Below are 23,237 nucleotides of genomic sequence, written 5' to 3' on the forward strand. Positions count from 1 at the left end.
TTCCCCTGAACAGATATTTATTTAAAGTGAGGAGGTGGGTCGGGGTTGGGGTAACTGGATGATAGGCATTAAGGAGAATCCGTGATATAATGAGCACTGGTTCTTATAGGTAACTGAATCCCTGAACTCTACCTCTGAAACTAATAATACACTATATGTTAATTAACTGAATTCAAATAAAATAAAATAAAATTTTAAAAATGTGCTAATTAGGTGCACAAACTGTTCACCTTCAAAACTTGATTGAAAACAAATATGGAATTTTTGTATAATTAGAAAAAATTTAGTTTGTATTTTTTAAATCAAAAATAGACTTTGATATTAGTTAAGGTGAACATCTAAACTTGATTCATGCCATTGATATGGTCTTCATTTTCTTTCCCCAGACTTATTGTAAATTAAAAGAAAGGTTTTAAATCTTAAAAGAAATTTCATAATTTAGAATGAGGTACTCAAAAAAAAAACAACCCACCTTTTTTTTCCCTTGGCTAAAGAAGGTATTGCCACTAAAAGTTGGATTATTAATGGCCTATGGAATCTGGGTGCTTAAGCAGCCAATATTAAATTTGCTGGTGTGATTTTCTTTAAGATTACAATATATTTCTTTAGTGTCTCTCATGAAAACCTAAAATTATTATAGTTGGTATTATAGCACCCATAGAATGAATAATTCTTCAGTAGTTAGAGATTAAATTTGTATAGATGCTGAGTAAGTTAGAATAAAGTAGGAATGTTTTTATTATGACCTTGTTTAAAAATTTTCTAAAAATATGTGAATATATTTACTCCATGCTAACTTTAATTCTTTATAATTATAGATTTAGCATTTAACATGTTTTATGTACCACATAAAACTTTACAAAAAATTCACATTAAAAGAAAAAACCGTTATAAAGTCAGTGGTCTTTATCCATCTGACATTAGTCTCATTCTCTTTACCTAATGGTGCTCTCTATATTTAAATTTGGAGAACTAACAGATGCTTAACTAAGGAATCTAATTTTTATTCTTGGTAGAAATGACCTGATGGTTGGGATTACCGTAGTACACATTGCATTGCATAATGTTGTTAAATTGGAATCTTTGTCCAGAGGCCAACTGGAGACTCCAAAATGTTTAGAAGAGCCTGTGAACCAGAATATCATTAGTCCCATCCAGAATGAAATGTTTTGTTCAGGAAAACCAGATATTCTATGGAAGAACTGTGAGTTTCTGGTAAATCGAATGTGCCATCTGGAAAGCCTCATCCAGTCCTTGAAGATGAACATCTTTCGTCTGCAAACCGAAAAGGATTTGAATCCACAGAAAACAGGTACAGAGAGAAGAGAATCATCAGAAATTTGGTCCTATATGGGTGCTTAATGAGTTTATGATTCTTTTCCTTTCCTGACCTTCTTTCAACTGCTCCATGACCCTCCTGTGCTGTTGGGTAGCTTTTCTGAAGGATCGACTGAATGCAATACAGGAGGAGCATTCCAAGGACCTGAAGCTGTTGCATCTTGAAGTGATGAATTTGCGCCAGCAACTAAGAGATGTAAAAGAGGAAGAAGACAAGGCACAAGAAGAAGTGCAAAGGTTGACTGCCACCCTGGAGATTGCCTCAGAGACAAAGGTTTGAATCCAGATTTCTGAAATACAGATTCACTGTTATCTGTTAACTGGAGGAGGCAACAGACCCATAAAATTGACTTTTAAAATTGGGTGATATGATGTGAGGATTCTTGACATTTCAAAGTTACCTACATTGATAACCTAAACTATTGTGTACTCTCAGTAATGTGGTGTTATAGAGCCCTTACCCTGTATGCATGAGAGTGGGAGTCCAAAGGTATAAGGTAGAGTCTCTGCTCTTCCAAGAGCTTATATGCTAGCTGGGGGAACAAGGGATAGCATGAAAAACTGAACAGAGAAAACAAGGGCGTGGGAAGTGCTAAAGAACAGTGTAGGACAGTAAGGGAGTATTGATGAGTGTTTTGTGTTCAGGTGGGTTTGAGAGGGTGCGTATGCTCTATCTACCTAGAGTAGATTAGGGTAGGCATCAAGAAAGAGATAAGACATGAGCTGAATTTTGTAGAAGGCGAAGTAGAGAGGTGAGGACATTTCAAGGAGTACACACAGAGGCAGGAAAGAATATAGAGTAGAATAATAAACTGACAATTTCATTCTCCCTTCAAGGGCCAGGCAGTATAATAGATGGTCAACATGTTATTTTGTTTAATTTTTGAAAAACCTCATGACAGGATGATACTGTCCCCATTTTAGTAATAAGAGCATTGGGCCCCAGAGAGAACTGATTTCTCTAAGATGACACTTCCCCTGTTTTCTTCCTGTTACCCAGCTTTGAACTTAGATCTTTCCACTGATACCGTTAGAGGAAATGCCTAAACTAGCCTGAGAGGAGTGAGGATTTTGGGGACTGTGGGGGCAAATAAATTGGACATTAGTGAGGGATCACATTATAGAGGATTTCAAAATCAAGAATAATCAGTAGTTAGGCTTGATACTTTGGGGGTGATTATCATTTTTGATAAGGAACTGACATAACGAAAATAAGAAAATTAATCTGGCAGTGGTGTAGAGTTTGGGGAAACCAATTAGGAGTCCATTGCATGATTTGAGCCACAAGCCTTATTAGGTCTGACTTAGGGTGGCATTTTGAAAAGAAAGAGGGATGTTTTATGAAGAAAGATATGCTAGAATATGCTACTGGACAGGAGCTGAGTATAGGAAAGAAGGCAAAGATGACTGAGGCTTTACATCTTGGATTGGGGTGCCGTTAACAGTGATAGAAAAGAGAATAAATAGTGAAAGCTGTATTTTTGATCCTCAGCTCCTAAGCATGGATAATATTTGAGGCAAGAAGAGATTGAATACTTAAATATATATATATATATATATATATATATATATATATATATACACACATATACACACTCTGTAAGAAAAAGTTCTGTCAATTACCAGGTTCTCTCATTGAACTTTACTTACAAAATGAATGTGTTTGGGGTCCCTTGGTGGCTCAGTCAAGTGTCTGACTCTTGGTTTCAGCTCAGGTCATGATCTCATGGGTTGTGAGATTGAGCCCTGCCTGGGGTTCTGTGCTGGGGTAGGGGGGTGGTTTGCTTGAAGATTCTCTCGCTCTGCCCCTCCACCAACTTGCACATTCATTCTCTCTCTCTCTCTCATCTTTTTTCCTTTTTTTTCTTTTTTAATATAAATTCAATTAATTAACATATAGTGTATTATTAGTTTCAGAGGTAGAGTTCAGTGATTCGTCAGTTGTATGTAACACCCAGTGCATCACCCTACCCATCTTCCCTCCAGCAACCCTCAGTTTGTTTCCTATAGCTAAGAGTCTCTTATGGTTTGTCTCCCTCTCTGATTTCATCTTACTTTATTTTTCCCTCCCTTCCCTTACGTTCATCTGTTTTGTTTCTTAAATTACGCATATGAGTGAGATCATATGATTGTCTTTCTCTGACTTATTTCGCTTAGCATAATACCCTCTAGTTCCATCCTCTTCATTGCATATGGCAAGACTTCACTTTTTTGAAGGCTGTGTAATATTCCATTGTGTGTGTGTGTGTGTGTGTGTGTGTGTGTGTGTGTGTGTGTGTGTGTAGCACATTTTTTTTTTTAAGATTTTATTTATTTGACAGACACGGCAAGAGAGAGAGAACACAGCAGGGGGAATGGGAGAGGGAGAAGCAGGTTTCCCGCAGAGCAGGGAGCCCAACCCAGGGCTCAATCTCAGGACCCTAGGATCATGACCTGAGCTGAAGGCAGACACTTAACGACTGAGCCACACAGGCGCCCCTATAGCACATCTTTATCCATTCATCTGTTGATGGACATCTGGGCTCTTTCCATAGTTTGGCTATTGTGGACATTGTTGCTATAAACATTGGAGTGCAGGTACTCCTTTGGATCACTACATTTGTATCTTTTGGCATAAATACCTAGTAGTGTAATTGCTGGGTCGTAGGGTAGCTCTAGTGTTAACATTATGAGGAACCTCCATACTGTTTTCCACAGTGGCTGCAGCAGTTTGCATTCCCACCAACAGTGTAAGAGGGTTCCCATCTGGCAAGGTTCTCCACATCCTTGCCAATATTTGTTGTTTCCTGACTTGTTAATTTTAGCCATTCTGACTGGTGTGAGGTGATATCTCATTATGGTTTTGATTTGTAGTTCCCTGATGCTGGGTGATGTTGAGCATCTTTTCATGTGTCTGTGGGCCATTTGTATGTCTTTGGAAAAATGTCTGTTCGTGTCTTCTGCCCATTTCTTGACTGGATTATTTGATTTTTGTGTGTTTGGCAGATATCTTCTCCCATTCTGTCGGTTGCCTTTTGGTTTTGTTGACTGTTTTTGCTGTGCAAAGGCTTTTTGTCTTGACGAAGTCGCAATAGTTCCTTAAAATAAATCTTTTTAAAAAAAGAAAAATGGAAAATAATAGAAGTCATGAATCAAAGTGGTAAAATAACTTTCTTTTTAAATATCTCATTGTAATAATTATTTTAGACACAATAAGAAGTATTTATAACCATATTCATAATAGCATATATAGGTTGCTAGAAAAAAGTCTAGATTTAGACTGATGTGCCTATAGACAGTTTCTTCCTTCATTTCAGATTATTTAGAACCTTCTCCCCTTGTACTTTTAGAATAATGCAGCCATTATTGAAGAGGAATTGAAGACCACAAAACGTAAAATGAACCTGAAAATTCAGGAGGTAAGATAAAAAGAGGTTCTGGAGGGGGCACTGGAATTGCTGAGGGGAAGTCAAGAAAGTAGAAAGAGTGAAAAACTTTCAAGAAAAAATATGTTACTGTGGAGTAGGAAGATTTTAAAAATATGCCATGTGAAATTCAAGTGGAAGTGGCTACGCTTATTTGACATTAAGAGTTCCTTTTGCCTCAGTATGGCCCTACAACCAGAAATAAACTAAGTGCTTTGTGAGCCAAGAAGGAAAATAGGTACCACGAAATTCATATGCTAGAGCTAAGTGAACACATTCATCCAAAGACCTTTTAAACTAAAGTTGTGTTTAAGTTTCAGCCTAAGTTTTAGTAGATAACAGATTGGGATTTGTGAAGTAGGTGGCTACTAAAAGTTGCTGGACTAAAAATTGGCAGCTGAAAACAGTGTAAGAGTCAGGAGAATTAGTAATCCAACACACTCTGACCTAAAAACCTCAATATTCCCTGACAGAGTAATCATTGATGTTTATCCAAATCAAAAGGATCCAAATTATATTTAAAATACCAAGAAATAGATATACTTTTAAAGAAAATTCTCATGCAAAATTACTTCTTTAAGTTACAATTTTTAGTGCTTAAGGTGTTAAGTATAGCTATCTGGAAAATTCTCTCATGTACTTATTTGCCAGTAGCTACTGATAAAAGCATGATTTTTCATAGTTAGAATGTATTACATTTCATGTATTTTTTTAGTAGACTATTTTTTTTTAGAGAAGTTTTGCATTTATAGAAAAATTGCACAGAAAACAGTTCTCCTAAACCTGCTCTCCCCATCCCTCCAGTTTCCCCTATTATATTAGTGTGGTACATTTGTTAAATTTGATGAACTAGTATTGTTCATAAATAAATTGATAAATCATTATTAGCTAAAGTCCACAGTTTATATTAAGATTCACCCTTTGTTCATTACATTATCTTACAGAATAGTATCACTGCCCTAAAAATGCTCTGTGCTCCATATACCCATCCCCCCTCCCTTCCTGAGCCCCTGGCAACCACTGATCTTTTCACTCTGTAGTTTTGTTATAGTTGGAATGATTCAGTGTGTGGTTGTTTTGGACTGGCTTCTTTCACTTAGCATATGCATTTAACATACCTCCAAGCCTTGTCATGGTGTGGTAACTCATTTTATTGCTAAACAATATTCCAGTTGTATGGATGTACCACAGTTTGTTTATCCATTCATCTACTGAAGAACATCTTGGTTGCTTCTGAGTTTTGGCAATTGTGAATAAAGCTGCTATAAACATTCATATGCAGGTTTTTGTGTGGACATGTTATCTACTCATTTGGATAAATACCTAGAGCACAATTGCTGGATCATCTGGTAAGCTTTTGTTTACCTTTGTAAGAAACTGCCAACCTGTCTTAAAAAATGGCTGTACCATTTTGCATTCATACCAACAATGAATGAGTTCCTGTTGCTCCACATTCTCATCACCATGGTGTCTTGTCATTGTTTTGAATTTTTGCCATTCTAATATGTGTGTAGTGGTATCTTGTTTTAATTATAATTCCCTAATGACATGATATTGAATATCTTTTTATATGCTTATTTACCATCTGTATATCTCATTTGGTGAGGTGTCTGTTAGATCTTATGCTTATTTTGTAATTGGATTGTTTGTTTTCTTATGTTGAGTTGTAAGAGTTCTTTGTATATTTTTGGATACTAGTCCTTAATCAAATATGTGTTTTGCAATTTCTTTCTCCATTCTGTAGCTTATCGTTTGCAGAGCAGAAGCTTTTAATTTTAATGAAGTCCAACTTACTAATTTTTTCTTTCAGGAATTGTACTTTTGGTGTTATAAGTCATCACCAAACCCAACATCACCGAGATTTTTCTCCTGTGTTATTTTTAGAAGCCTTATAGTTTTGCATTTTAAATTTAAATGATACATTTCAAATTAATGATGTGAGGTCTGTATCTAGATTCTTTGTGTGTGTGTGTGTGTGTGTGTGTCCAGTTGTTTCAGCACCATTTGTTTAAAAGACTATCAGTGATTACCATTTATCATTAATCTTTATTAGGAAAGTCTTAATTCTGAGTGCTGTGATAAAATCTTGAATTTTTTATTTAACCCTGTCAAGGATCCTTAGAAGGACTGTCCTTGTCAAAATGCATTTTGGTATTCAAGCAGGAAGGATGTATTAGTTTGCTAGGGCTACAGTAACAAAGTACCACAGACTGGGTGGCTTAAATAACATAAACTTCTTATATTTCTGGTGATTTGAAGTCCAAGATCAAGATGTCAGCAGATTTTTTTCTCCTGAGGCTTCTCTACTTGACTTGTAGATGGCTGCTTTCACATGGTCCTCACGTGGTCTTTGCTTTGTGTGTTGCACATCCCTGGTATCTTCGTGTATCCCTGTTTCCTTCTCTTACAAGGACACCATTCGGGTTGGGTTAGGACCCACCCCAACAGCATCCTTACCGTTTATTACCTCTTTAAAGGCCCTATCTCCAAATACAGTCATATTTTGAGATACTGGGGTTAGAGCTTCAGCGTAATATTTTTGGGGAATACAATTCAGCCCATATAGGGGGCTGTATAAAAACAGAATAAATGTGGTATACATCTTCCTAAGAGGTAAGAAATATATGTAGAATCTGGTTCTGATAAACATAAAACATAAACTGGTTGCTTTTAATAATACTTCAGAATTAATACCTCAGGAGTATAATTATCAAAGATTCCTCTATAAAGGACTTAAATAGTATCTCGAATACATTATACTATATAATTTGATCCAGAGCTTAGAAAAATATAGTAAGCTACTCTGTATTACAAAGTAATTATAATCTGATGGGGTGCCTGGGTGGCTCAGTCGTAAAGCATCTGCCTTCAGCTCAGGTCATTCGGTCCTCGAGGACCGAATCAGGCTCCCTGCTCCGCGGGAAGCCTGCTTCTCCCTCTCTCACTCCTCCTGCTTGTGTTCCCTCTCTCACTGTGTTTCTCTCTGTCAAATAAAATCTTTAAAAAAAAATAATTATAATCTGATACTGTAGTTAGTATTAGCCAAAAGTAAAAACTGTGGTTCATCCTTAAATAAGATTGTAATACTTAAAATGATGAGGAAGAATGAGGAAGGAATTTCTAAACTTGAAATGAAGGAATAGAATTATAAAAAGTTCAATAGATTTGAACACATAAGAATTAAAAATCCTACATGTAAAGAAAGGGGGGGCAAAAAGCAAAACTAGTAAAACCTAGCAAAACTAGATAGAGTTAACAATCTTTCCTTTTAAAGAACTTAAAATTGACTAAAAACAAAAAACAACCTCCCCCCAAAAAACAGTGGTCAACTAACATTTCAAAAAATATATAATAGCTCAGAAAATATACAGAGCTAATAACCATATGAGAAAATGTTGAATCTCACTAGTAACCAAAGAAATGAAAAGCTGTCAAGATGTTATTTTTAATTTATTAGATTAGCAAAGATTTAAGAAAACAACAATACATAGTACTGATGGGATTTATTCTAATACTACTGATAGGCTAAAATTGGAAGGAAAATTATATAACAAATTTATCAAAAGTCTAAACATTATTAAACCTTTAACCTAATGATTCCTCTTGTAGGAATCTATCCTAAGGAAATAGAAATGCAAAGAAAGATTTATTCACAGGCATGTTCAGCAGAACAATATTTAGAATAGTCAAAAATTGGAAAAACCTAAATGTTTGTTATTAGGGGTATGATTAAGAATACTATAGAACATTTGCAAAATGGGCTGTCATGTAACAGTTTCATGCCAACACACTTTTCATGTCTTTCAATGTTTTAAAAAGTATTTAAACATAAAATAAATCATCCAGAGAAGACACATGTAAAACATATATGTACAATTTAGGAAAAGAGCTATAAAGTGTACTCTTAGGTCATCTTCACTGGGGCTTAAAAAGCAGAATTTCTTTCAACTTAACATCACTTCATAAAAGGAATAGCATTCTGCAATTCCCATGTAAGTTTGAAAGGATCTCTTTACCGCATGAGAAAAGAGATTCTTTTTTATATCTTTATCTAACTCATCATCATTTATTGAGAGAAACAAGGTTAGTGTACCCCAATTCTTGAGTGGTAGTTTTATTGACTACTTAACAGTTGCTTCATTATTTCTTTAGACCTTTAAATTCCAAAACAGAATTGGAACAGCTTTCAAGGGTATGTTTATAATCCTATGGGATAAAAAATATTTAAAAAAAAATAGGGAGATGAAGTAATCAAATATGGAAAAAGTTAAAAGTAAAAGTCAGAAAATTCAGAAAGTATATACTAAGGTGTGATATTAGTGTTTTTCAACCTTCTTTTTGACAAGTCTATTGAGACATACATTTTATACTGTAACACCATACATAAATAATATACACAAACATTTCATGAAGCCTTACTTACCTACTTCTTTATTACATGCTCTGTGCTCTGATATTTTTTTTCCCCTTTTGAAAGTGCTGCTTGCAACTTACTAACACATCTTGACCCACAATTTGGAAAAAAAGAATTACACAATGGGAAGACAAGGGCAACAGATTTGACTCTTCGTTTCTTAGTAGTTTATCCCTTAGGGAGAAACACAAGCTTGTTTCTGAGTAGTCATTAATGAATGAAGAACGTTTGGGAGTGAGATGGCATGTCTGGTAAAGTTTTCATGGTGAGTTTGATCTTTGGCAAACTGCTGTGATGTTCCCTTGGTCTTGCCTAACTGCAATTTGTTCTGTAGCTAAGGAGACAACTGTCTCAGGAGAAGCACCTGAAGGAATCTCTTGAGAAATCTGCATCAGCCATGCTGTTCAAAATACAAGAAATGGAATCAACAGTGGAGGTGGAACGGAAACAGGTAGATTTTTCTTTCCTTATGTCAAGGAAGTGAAACCAAAAAGAAAGCTGATATTTTACCTATAAGTCTTTAGTTTTGCTAATTTTCTCTAGATTTATTAAATTTTTGCCTGTAGTATTATTTGAAATACCTACATGTAACTTAGACTATTCAGTTCTAAGTATTCAAGGCAATTAGTAGTTCCAAATTCTAATACCTGTATTTGGATTACATAATCTTTATTTTAACCAATGGCTGTCCTTCATAATAAAATTATAAAAAAGATTTTACTTAAGGACTTTTTTTTTTAAGACTTTATTTATTTGACAGAGAGCACAAGCAGGGGGAGCTGCAGGCAGAGGGCGAGGGAGAAGCAGGTTTCCCACCAAGCGGGGAGCCCGATGTGGGGCTCAATCCCAGGACCCTGGGATCATGACCTGAGCTAAAAGCAGCTGCTTAAGCACCTGAGCCACCCAGGTGTCCCCCCCCCCCACTTTTTTATTATAAAAATTTTTTTTAAATTTATACAACTGCTGTTTTTTAACCTCTTTCCATTCTTTTTTTTTTTTTTTTCAGATTTTATTTATTAGAGAGCACAAGCAGGGGGAGCAGCAGAGGGAGAAGGAGAAGCAGGCTCCCCACTGAGCAGGGAGCCCGATGCAGGGCTCGATCCCAGGACTCTGGGATCATGACCTGAGCCAAAGGCAGCCATTTAACCTACTGAGCCACCCAGATGCCCCTACTTGAGGAATTTGTAAATGATCCTTTATTGCTATAACTTGCACTACCAATATAGTGGCTACTAGCCACATATAGCTATTTAAATTTAAATTAGTTAAAATTAAATAAAATTAAAAATTCAATTTCTCACCCACTCTGGACACACTTCAAGTGCTCAGCAGTTACTTGTGCCTGGTGCATGTTGTGTTGGAGAGTGTATAGAAAGTTCTGTCGGACAGCCCTACTGTAAAACACTGCACCCTGCTGAAATCTTTAACATAGAAACTCCCCTTCTCCCTTCAGTGATGTTAAGATCAGAAAATCTGCCTTACACCTGTGCTCTGAGGTAGTTTGGTAGAAATCTTTACCTTACAGAAAGGAATTTTTCTTACACATTTCAGGTGCAGATCTTGCAGCAAAACTGCATTGCCCTACGCAGGTCTATGCAGACCACCCAAGAACTACTGGCACAGGAGCAACAGAAAAAAGGAGATTTGGAGACTTCTATCTCACAGCTCAAGTCTGATCTAAGTATGAAAATAGATGCTAGAAATTACATTTCTGTTAGTTTTTTTGAGATTTCATGCAAAAACTCTTAAGATCCGAAGTTCTTGAAGAGGTTATTGTTACTGAGATTTACCACAGGACCAAATGTAAAAAATTGTTGATTGCCTTTTTGTCTGTGGCACTGAAAAAAAAAAGTAATAAAATAGAATTTGATCCTCTTAACTGTAAACTATTCTGTATTTAAATTTTTTCTCAGGTTTATTTAAGTGTTCATGGACTTGGGAACATTGGGTTTCTAGAAATCTAGATTGAATATTGGATAATAGAATATTAATAAGGAAATAAGTCCTTTAATAGTTGCTAACCTGATTCTAACCGTTGATCATGTCAGACTCCCATTTTTCAGGTTACCATTCTATTGACCTGTATTTGTAGCAATGGGTGGTTGTAAGTTATCTTAGAGTTTAATGTCCTCATTTTACAGATGAGTATACAGAGTCCTTACAGGTGATTGAGCTAGGAAATGGATGAGTCTAGTCATGATCCCATGTTGTTCAGTCGTGGTTCTTCCAACCCATCAGCCCTTGTCGTATTTACTGTTGTTAATATATAAGTGGAAAGCAGTTTCAGCCAGTATCAAATATAGGGATCACAGTGCAGTGCTTCACATGAGTAACACTTTATGGTTTACATAGAGCTTTCACATAAACGATCGCATGTAACACGCTAAACTATCCATACTTCCCAAAGTTAAAGCGATGCCTGAGCCTGTATCTTCTACCTCTGGTGTTCCTGCCAGTGTGCCTTCTATGCTCTCTGGCTGTAGTGAGAGCAGGGAATACCAAAAGGGAGATGAAAATTATAAAAAGCATGGAGCAAAGAGTAATCTGTCAGTGTTTTGTTCTGCTTTTAACAGAAAGTAGTTTTTCCTTCTAGTTGTTGAGTAGTGAATTATCTGTGGAGTTCTCACTGATAATGCCTCAAGATAATTTTCCATCTTCCTGTGATTGTGTGGCTACAAAAAATACACGTTATATTTTATGGTGCTGCCACATTATCTCATTTGACCTTATAATCTTGTGAGCAAGATAAGAAAATATACCCCATTCTATAGAAGAATAAAAAGGTCTGTATCCAAGGACCTACGGCAAATAGGATAGCTGGGACTAAAACACAGATCTTTCTACTATAGTAGTAATTTTTTTCAATGTCACTTTCTGATTGGATTAATGCTTTAGTTTTGAATTTTGTAAAGAATATATGGAAGACTATTTAAAAGATGAAAATTACACATTTATTAAAATTAACATAAGGAAAAGGAAGCCTGTCTGAATACCAACTATATGCTTCATATTGAGTAACAGACTCTTTACATGCATGCAGTTTGATTACTTTAAGGTACAACAGTTAGGCTAACTAGATTAATAAAAGGAATGCCTCTAGATATTTGCTTTAATGAATTTAAAAATGTAATTATTAGCAATAAACTTTTGTACACACACACTAAAGTGATGAAATTGTTCTCCTAAGTAAGATAAACACTCTCCTTTCATTCTTACTTTGATTACTGGAATTTTTAGAATAGATCACATAATTATCTTTTATCCTTCACATATTTTAAATTAGCGTTTATTCTATTTGAAATGAGTCTTGGACTTAATATACTCAAAAAGTATAGTTTTTCTGACTATATCCTACATAAAGTGTGAGTTTTTATGTGTTTTGTAATTTTCTGGCTTTAGAATGTTTAAGTGAAACAAAACTAATAAATCTTTATGCATTTTTCATGAAGCCAAAACGTTACTCTCAGAAAAGTTTACTTTAGGCTATTGGTATACAATGCCAAACTGTTCCCTGTTTCTATCTTTGGTTTTATTTTCACTGTATATACTCTCTGGGTGGTTTCAAATCTTTTTTTTTTTTCCACATAAAATCATCTTTCTGAGCTCCAGATGGTATCTTACTGCCAACTAAACATCTATATATGGATGCCTTACAGATACCTCAAAACACACGGTGAATACTTAAATATTGCAATCATTCTTACTCATTCTATCCCCCAAGCCTGCTCCCCGTCCTGTGTTCCCTATTTAGTTGAAGAGTCTGCCACCCACTCCATTGCTTAAATCTGGACCCTAGATATTCTCCTTGACTCATCTCTTGCCTTTAACCCAGCAGCCAGCCACCAAGTCCTGACAGTTCTCCCTTCTTGTTATTTCTGGAGTGTGTTTTCCCTCTGCATCTTCAGTGTCCTTCCCTTAGAGCCAGCTTTCATTGGTTTATACTTTGGTTACTGCACAGCTACTAAACTGATATCCCCTTCCTTACTGAGCCTCTGTTATTCTAACAAAAAGCTTTTGATCAGGTGCCTCTCCACTTTAAAATCCCTCAGATGCATCAGCCTCTATGCCTGGAGTAAAATATGTCTCATTGACAATTGCACGTGACTGTGGACTATTTTCTTGATAATTTCATAACTTAATTTCCAGTCTATAAAAATATGGTAGAAATACTTGCATTCTCCTTATTTACACAACATACAGACTGGGGAAAAAAAGAAAACAAGCTACTCCGGGAGAAGATACTGTGTGATTTCAATGTCGCTGTAGTAAGTTATTATTACCATAGTTATGTGGACTCTTTGTTTTTAGTTTCTAGAGATGAACTCATTTCCAAGTTGGTTGAAGAAAATAAGGTAAGTTTTGAGGCTGTAGAGTTCAGAGATGTTCTTTCCTCTCTCACTAAGTAATATTTCCTCACTCGTGTTGGTTTACAATTGTTCTTATTCTCCTGGAGCCTTTATTAGGAAAAAGTTGCAGTGTAAATGAGTTGTATATTCAGACCTGTTGTCAACTGGGTATTAGGAAATCATTTCAGGCAGGTTATTGTGGTTTGAAAAAAAGATGAATTAGCAAAAATTATGAGACTTAATTTGCATTTTATCCTTATTGCAAAATAATTGTTATAAAAAAGTTTTTATGAAATATAAGAAATAACTACTTTTTGGTAGTGATGGTTGCACAACAATGTGAATATACTTAGTGCCACTGAACTTAACACTTAAATATTCTTAAGTGAACTGTACACATAGAAATGATTAAAATGGGAAATTTCATGTTTATATTTTACCACAATAAAAAATGAAAAAAAGAACTATTACCACATTTATATCTTAATACATTTCTAAATCAACCTTAATGTGTAGATCCTGTTTGGAATAATTTTTCTGGGTTCTATCTAATCCTGTAGTAGGTGATGTTTACTTTAAGCCTTGAGATGCTTCTCCTGGAAAAATAAAAGTCCTCTCTCCATAGGGAGAGGACTTGCACTTTGCCCTTCCCCATTTCAATAACTACCTGTTAGGGAAAACCTAACCCACAACTCACATCCCTGTCACCTGTTTGTTTGTTTGTTTTTAGAGCAAAGGTGTTTTCTTTTGCTTCACACCCAGGTATTCCTTGATGAAAACATCTTCACGTACTTAAAACTTTAAAAGATCTTTGAATGTGTTTCTTTGAAATCACAAAAAATCTTAACTGCTTAGGGAAAATAATGTGTATATAATATAAACTGACAACTATTCATCTTAGCAGAACTTTCTTGACTTGATGCTAGTTAAATATTTACATTATGGTTTTAGGCAAATTCTTTCCAGTTTGAAACTCCATATAAGAACATTTTTAATAAACAGTTTTTATAATTTATTTAAAAAGAGAAGTTTGAGAGTTGAAGATACCAAGATTTTTAAAAATTCTTTACAAGACACTATATATATCATTAGTACTAGAGCACTGGGTGTTATACACAACTAATGAATCTTTGAACACAACATCAAAATCTAATTATGTACTATATGTTGGCTAATTGAACATAATACAAAAAAAAGAAAAAAAACTTGAACTCCTAGTAGCCAAAATACAGAACAGGTATTTTGATAGAGATATTCATAATAGCTCTTACATGTAAGAAAGGAGAGAACTTATGTTTTTGCTCTTATAGAATGTGCAGAGGTCTTTCAACAAGGAACACGAAGAAAATGCATATTTGAGGTCTGAAATAGTATCCCTTCATGAAACATCAGAAAAAGCACAGGTAAGATCTTATCATTTCTATAGTTTTTAGATGTTACTTTATTTTGTTTAATTAAGGAACCAAGAACAAATTAATCCTGATTATATTAATTCATACCATCATGATAGGTATAATTGGCATATAACATTATATTTCAGGTGTACAACATAGTGATTCAGTATTTGTATACATTGCAAAATGATCACAATAATTCTAGTTAACGTCCATCACTATATATAGTTAAAAATTTTTTTTCTTGTGACGAGTACTTTTAAGATTCAATCTCTTAACAACTTTCAAAAATGCAGTACAATGTTATTAACTATAGTCATCATGCTGCACAGTATATCCCCATGACTCAATTATTTTCTAATGAGAAGTTTATACCTTTTGACCCCTCTTACCAGTTTCTCCCATCCCTTATACCTCCTTCCTCTGGCATCCACCTGTGTGAACTTGGTATTTTGTTTTTCATTTTTTTAAAGATTCCACATATAAGTGAGATTATATGGTATTTTCTTCCTCTGGTTGACATATTTCATTTAGTATACATTCAAGGTCCATCCATGTTGTTGCAAATGGCAAGAGTAAATTCTTTTTTGTGGCTGAATAATATCTGTACCTATCTATATACACACATACCATATTTTCTTTATCCATTCATCTATCAATGGACACTTAGGTTATTTCCATATCTTGTCTATTGTAAATAATGCTGCAGTTAATGTAGGGTTGCAGATATCTTTTTGAGTTAGTATTTTTGTTTTCTTCAGATAAATACCCTGAAGTGGAATTGCTGGGTCATATGGTGGTTCTAGTTTTAAGTTTTCGAGAAACCTCTGTACTGTTTTCCACGGTGGCTGTATCAATTTACATTCCCTTCCACAGTGCCCAAGGATTCCTTTTTCTCCACAGTCTCTCCAATACTTGTTATTTCTTGTCTTTTTGGTAATAACCATTCTCATGTGAGGTGATATCTCATTCTCTTGTGAGGTGATATCTCATTGTGGTTTTGATTTGCATTTCCCTGATGATTAGTGATGTTGAACATCTTTTCATGTACCTGTTGGCCATCTGTATGTCTTCTTTGAAAAATGTCTGTTCAGATCTTTGGCCCATTTTTTAATCAGGTTTTTTTAAGCTACTGAGTTTTATAAGTTCTTTATATATTTTGGATATTAATCCCTTATTATATATATGATATTGATGTATGATTGCCAATATTTTCTCCCATTCAGTAGGTTGCCTTCTCATTTTGTTGATGGTTTCCTTTGCTGTGCAGAAGCACAGCATTTTTAGTTTGATATAGTTCCACTTGTTTATTTTTGCTTTTGGTATGAGACCAAGAAAATTACCTATGTTTTCTTCTAGAAATTTTACGGTTTCGGGTCTTATGTTCAAGTCTTTGATCCATTTTGAATTAATTTTTATGTATGGTACAAGGTAGTGGTCTAGTTTCATTCTTTTGCATGTGCCTGTCCAGTTTTTCCAACACCATTTATTGAAGAAATTGTCCTTTCCCCATCACAAAAGCACAGGTAAATCTTTCCATTTTTGTGTTTACATGTTGCATAATTTTGTTCAATTAAAAAACCAAGAACAAAGATTGATTCTAATTGTATAAATTCATACCATTGCCATCATCCAAATTTTTTATTTTCTTAAAATCTATTTCATCTATGAACCATTATCACATAAACTACATTTCCCATTTCACCAAATCTCCTATGACACATAAGTATATGAGATACACTGCTAAATCATGCACTAATTTACATTTTGTCTTTGTTTGCTTTATAATTTACTCATTAAATATATAACTTTCATCTACACCTATGAACTAAGCAGTTCAGTGCCACTGGCTATGCTTACACTTTCTTTGTATCTTTTATAACAAACAGCACAGTAGGAACATAATAAATGCTTGCCGGATTTTAGAGTTATGTGTAACTGTTTTCTGTGGGATGGTGATTGCCAAATTTAGCTGATTGTGTGTGTGTGTGTGTGTGTGTGTGTGTGTGTGTGTGTGTGTGCGCGCGCGCGCGCGCATGCATGCAGACAAAGAAGTTAATTCTCATAGGGTCAGTGAAATGGTATTAATCACTTAAAAAACTTTTTGTTAGTACAATTTGATTACTTCAGTGTTGGGATCATAATGTTGCTATACTCTCTTTATGATAAAATAGAAAATAAATGTGTTATTTTATAAAATAATGAAAATAACTACTCTTGCTCTGGTAGTAGTAATTAACATTTACCAAACCCATTCTATGTTCCAGGCATAATTATAAGCACCTTATGTTACTAACAAATTGTAATGCTTGTAATAGCAGTACTATAGAAGCTTATTATTCTCATTTTAATGATAAGGAAGTTGATATACAAAGAAGTTCAATAACATAGGTAATAAATGGCAGAGTTAGAATTTGAGCTTAGGCCTTCTGGCTCCAAAGAAAATTATTCTTTTCAAGGATCAGGAGTTCATCTCTGTCTTACCTCTAGGTATTCCTTGGTGAATAGTTTGTACATCTGGTTATAATTTTAAAATGCCCTGAACGTGTTCCTTACTTCTTTACTATACTACCACTTATGCTTCCCAGATAGTTTTTCATTTCTTTACTTTCTTGTTATCATTTTTTGAGTGTTTTTTTAAATTGATCCTATAGAGTTATTTGTCCCCATCCTTGAAGAACTTGTTCATTAAAAGATAAGATCTGGGGCACCTGGGTGGCTCAGTCATTAAGCGTCTGCCTTTGGCTTGGGTCATGATCCCAGGGTCCTGGGATCGAGCCCTGCCATCGGGCTCCCTGCTCAGTGGGGAGCCTGTTTCTCCCTCTCCCACTCCCACTGCTTGTGCTCTCTCTCTCTCGCTATCTCTCTCTGTCAAATAAATAAATAAAATCTTTTAAAAAATAATAACAAAAGATAAGGTCCTTGGGGTGCCTGGGTGGCTCATTCTGTTGAGCATCTGACTCTTGATCTTAGCTCAGGTCTTGATCTCAGGGTCATGAGTTCAAGCCCTCTTAAACTTAAAAAAAAATCCTTGGCAAATACACTTTGCTAAAACAACTGATGAATAAATGTTTTCTTCAGGAATAAAAATTTCAAATATCAAAAAGACAACAGAATTATCTGATAAATTTGTTGCACAAAAGATTTTTAATTTTGGATGATCTGTCTTGTGAAAAGGTACAATTATCTATATTTTGCTCTTATGGATACTGTAATTGGTGGTGAAAGAGCTTAGACAGTTTGTATTATTAGCTAAACAATTCTGAATGCTCATCTAATTTTGGGAATGAATTTCTGTAATCTTGGCTAGGCATCTACATTGTAAAGTCCATTCTGTAGATATCTTGCTCTGTCTCACCAGTGTTCAAAATTGTGAACAGGAGATCAGTAAACCGTTGAATGCTTCAGTTGCTCTACCAGATGAACGTTTTGATTTAGAATTATGTGGGGTATTGACTCCAAATATTTGAAAGTATTACCTAATGAAATATCAATTGGAGATAAGTTAAATAAATTAGATTCACATACAGAATGAAATACTATACCATCATTAAAAATATGTTAAGTAAAAATAATTATTTACTGGAGAGATCTATGACTTGCTGTACATATCGTCTTAGGTTTCGAATGACCAGCTGACTAGAAAGTGTTCAGAGCTGAACAGCATGCTTGAGACTGTTAGTATGGAAAATGCCAGAATTATTGCTGACCACCAAGCCATTCTGCAGGTATTCATTTAATACTAGTCAATTTCTGATAGAATCACAAGAAAACTCCTTGGCTAAGAAACTAGGAAATGTGTATGACCAAGTGGGTAAATAAAATACTTTAACAGTTCCAAGAAATTTACTGAATTATTTTATTTTTTGATTAGTGGTTTTCAGTTTTCATCAGGGGGTCATTTAGCCTTATACTCAGTCCTAATGGTTTCTTCTCAAATACCATTACTTTAAGAAAAGTAATTACCTGTCCCAAATACCATTTCCTCAAACACCTGTGGTTTCCCATTTTGCTTATGCCATTCCCTCTACTGAGAATGGTCTTTATTTCATCTTCAGCTATTTGAAATTCTGTTTTTTCTTTAAGACTCAAATCAGGAAGCTTGCTCACTCAAACAAGAGGGAATGAGTTTTCTCTGTTAACTCCTACTCCTAGGACATTAAACAGACTCTCATAATAATAGTTGTCACTTTTTTGGGAGCATACTTAGTATATACCATGCATTATACTAATGATTTTACATATATTACCTCCTTTAATTCTTGCAGCCAGTATGTAAAGGAATATTTATTATCCTCATCTTATAAATAAGGAAAATGAGGTTTAGAGAAGTATATCAACTTGCCTGAAGTCACATACCTAGTAAGGGGTAGAGCTGGATTGAAACCAAGGTCTGACTGCAGAGTCAATGCTTTTAATTGTTACATTATGCTGCCTCTCTATTTTGCATTCCGTAGCAGTTTATATGCATGGCTCATTTCCTGGATAACATTGTGAGCTTCCTAGAACTGGAGGCATCATCTTATACATCTTTGCTATTTCCCATAGTGCTTACCACTGCATATAACAGATAATAAATATTTTTCATTAATTCAACAAGCACTTAGTGTTTACTCTGTGCAGGTATGATGCTAGGTCTAGATGGGATTATAGTGGTGAACAAGACAAAATCTCTACTTTCATGGACTTAACAGTTTAGTAGAATAATGTGACATGTCTTCACACTTTCACAAACATTTTTTAACTTGTTACACAAATGGGATTTTATTTTCCAAAGGTGTGAAGGTTTGCTTTGCAGTCAAGTATTAAGATAAAAGTGTTTTAAAATATGTTTACAGAAGTAATTGTTAATTGTATACTTGCAAAAGGTTTATAAGTTGTAGGTAGAAGGGATGTGTCTAAAAATGTTATGTTTTGAGGGACACCTGGATGGCTCGTCGTTAAGCATCTGCCTTCAGCTCAGGTCATGATCCCAGGGTCCTGGGATCGAGCCCCACATCGGGCTCCCCGCTCAGTGGGAAGCCTGCTTCTCCCTCTCCCACTCCTGCTGCTTGTGTTCCCTCTCTCGCTGTGTCTCTCTCTGTCAAATAAAATCTTTAAAAAATAAAAAATAAAAATGTTATGTTTTGAGAAGTCCAAAATGGTGAGCCAGAGGAAATAAATTGTGCAAAACAATTACAGGCATATGTTGTTTTATTGTGCTTTGCGGACAATTGCATTTTTTACAACTTGAATGTTTGTGGCAATCCTGCATCTAGTAGGTCTGTTGGTGCCATTTGTCAATAGCATTTGCTCATTTTGTGCCTCTTTGTCACATTATGGCACTTCTCATGGCATTTCAAACTTTTTCATTATTATTTTTCTTCTGGTGATCTCTGATCTTTGATATATTATTGTAATTGTTTTGAGGCACCACAAACCATGCCCATTTAAGATGGTAAACTTAAAAAATGTGTGTGTTCTGGCTGCTTTGACTGGCTCTTCCCCATACCTCTCCCTCTTCTTAGACCTCCTATTTCCTGAGACCCAACAATATTGAAATTAGGCCAGTTAATAACCCCTACAATGGTCTCTAAGTATTCACATGAAGTGTTTCACATCTCTTATTATAAATCAAAAACTAGAAATGATTAAGCTTAGTGACGAAGGCATGTCAAAAGCCAAGATAGGCCTCTTGCATCAAACATTTAGCCAAGTTGTGAAGGCAAAGGAAAAGCTGTTGAAGGAAATTAAAAATGCTACTCCAGTGAACACATGAATGATAAGAAAGTGAAACAGCCTTATTGCTGATATGGCGAAAGTTTTAGTGATCTGGATAGAAGATCAATCCATCTACAACATTCCCTTAGACTAAAGCCAAAACCAGAGCAAGAGCCTTACTCTCTTCAATTCCATGAAGGCTGAGAGAGGTGAGGAAGCTGCAGAAGAAGAGTTGGAAGCTAGCAGGGTAGTTCATGAGGTTTAAGGACAGAAGCGGTCTCCATAACATAAAAGTGCAAGGTGAAGCAAGTGCTGATGTAGAAGCTGCAGCAAGTTCTCCAGAAGATCTAGAAGATAATTAATGAAGGTGGCTACATTAAACAACAGATGCCATTGGAAGATGCCTTTAGGGTTTTCAGCGCTAGAGAGGAAGTCAATGCCTGGCTTCAAAACAGGCTTTTTGTTGTTGTTTTTTTTTCTCCCACTCAATGTAAGGGAAACTTTATTGAAGCTACAGGCAATGGGGCTTGGGCAGGAGGCTGCCCTGTGGGCGAAGGAAAAGCTGATGGAAGGGCCTTAGTTGACCATCCTGTTGGGGCACAGGTTGTTGGTGTGGCTGCGCTTCTTGCAGCAACTGACAGCGCGGGGCTGCAGGCAAGCATAACATTTGGAGCAGGTAATCATGTCCCAGTTGTGACAGGGTGAGCTAGAGGACGGAAGGTTCGATGATGTGATGATGCAGCCCCACAGACAAAGCACCCACTACAGGGTGAACTCTTTCTGGATATTGTAGTCTCAGAGAGTGCAGCCATCCTCTAGCTGTTTGCCTGCAAAAATCAGATACTGCCAATTGGGGGATGCCCTCCTTGTCTTGGATTTTGGCTTTGACTTTTTTTTTTTTTTTTTTTTTTTTTAGAGCAGGGAAAGGAGAGAGGGAGAGAGAATTTTTTTTTTTTTTTTTTAAGATTTTATTTGAGAGAGAGTGAGTGAGTGAGAGAGAGCAGAAATGAGGGGAGGGGCAGAAGAAGAGGGAGAAGCAGACTCCCTGCTGAGCAGGGAGCCCGAAGTGGGGTGTCATCCTGGGACTCCAGGATCATGACCTGAGCTAAAGGCAGATACTTAACCGACTGAGCCACCCAGGCATCCCAGAGAGAGAGAGAGATTCTTAAGCAGGCTCCACGCTCAGTGCAGAGCCCTGACACGGGTCCTCAATCTCACGACCCTGAGACATGACTTGAGGTGAAATCAGGAACCAGACACTTAACCAACTGAGCCACCAAGGCACCTCTTGGCGTTGACATTCTAAATGGTGTCACTGGGTACAATCTGCAGGGTCAGAGTGGGGGTCAGATTCTTCACAAAAATCTGCATCTGTGCATCTGCTGCTTGGCCAACTCGTTGAAGAGAAAGAGCGAAGCTGGCCCTTTGTTTGTGGCTAACACAGCTGGTGACTTTAAGTCGAAGCCAGTGTTCCTTGACCATTCCGAAAATCCTAAGACCCTTAAGAATTGTGCTAAATCTACTCTGCCTATGCTCTATAAATGGAACAACAAAGCCTGGATGACAGCACATCTGGTTACAACATGATTTACTGAAAATTTTAAGCCCCCTGCTGAGACCTAATCCTCAGAAAAAAAGATTCGTTTCAAAATATTACTACTCATTGACAATGTACTTGGTCACCCAAGAGTTCTGATAGAGATGGACAAAATTAATGTTTTCATGCCTGCTAACGCAACATCTATTCTTCAGTCCATGAACCAAGGAGTAATTTCAATTTTCTAGTCTTATTGTTTAAGAAATCTATTTCACAAAGCTATAGCTGCCATAAATAGGAACATTCGTGATTCATGGTAAGAGGCCAAAACATCAACACTCACAGGAATTTTGAAGAAATGGATTTCAACCCTCACTGATGCCTTTGAGGGCTTCAAGACTTCAGTGGAGGAAGTACCTGCTGATATAGTGGAAATAGTAAGAGAACTAGAAATAGAAGAGCTTGAAGATGTGACTGAATTGGTACAATCTCATGATAAAACCTGAATGAATGATGAGCAAAGAAAGTGGTTTCTTAACCTACTCCAGGTGAAGATGCTGTGATTGTTGAAATGACAACAGAGCATTTAGAATATTATATAAGCTTAGTCAATAAAGCAGCAGCAGGGTTTGAGAGGATTGACTCCCATTTTGAAGGAAGTTCTCCTGTGGATAAAATGCTTTCCAAACAGCATCACATGCTATAGAGAAATCGCTCATGAAAGGGAGAGTCAATCAATGTGGCAAACTTCACTGTTGTCTTGTTTTAAGAAACTGCCACAACTACCCTAACCTTCAGCGGCCACCACCCTGATAAGTCAGCAGCCATCAACACCAAGGCAAGACCCTCCACCAGCAAAAAGATTATGACTCACTGAGACTTCAGATGATGGTTAGCATTTTTATGAAAAAAGTATTTTTAAATTATGTACATTGTTTAAGACATAATGCTACTACACAGCTAATAGACTATGACTTGTATATGCAATGGGAAATAAAAAATTAGACTAGCTTTATTGTACTGTTCACTTTATTGTGGTGGTCTGGAAGTGAACCCACAATATCTCCTAGGTATTGCCATATAGTTCTTCTTCTGTAACAGTAT

General features: G+C 35.9%; 1 protein-coding gene across 1 annotated transcript in view; it reads left to right on the forward strand.

Annotated features, from left to right (window-relative positions):
- Positions 1-23,237, forward strand: part of CCDC150 (coiled-coil domain containing 150) — a 76,730-nt gene that overhangs the window by 7,241 nt on the left and 46,252 nt on the right. The window contains 8 exon segments of the mRNA XM_035726912.1: positions 1,092-1,312; positions 1,434-1,612; positions 4,668-4,736; positions 9,491-9,607; positions 10,708-10,837; positions 13,465-13,508; positions 14,813-14,905; positions 18,517-18,624. Of these exon segments, the coding sequence (XP_035582805.1) occupies positions 1,092-1,312; positions 1,434-1,612; positions 4,668-4,736; positions 9,491-9,607; positions 10,708-10,837; positions 13,465-13,508; positions 14,813-14,905; positions 18,517-18,624 (961 nt within the window).

This window comes from Zalophus californianus, chromosome 3 (assembly GCF_009762305.2).
Source record: "Zalophus californianus isolate mZalCal1 chromosome 3, mZalCal1.pri.v2, whole genome shotgun sequence".
Lineage (NCBI taxonomy): Eukaryota > Metazoa > Chordata > Mammalia > Carnivora > Otariidae > Zalophus > Zalophus californianus.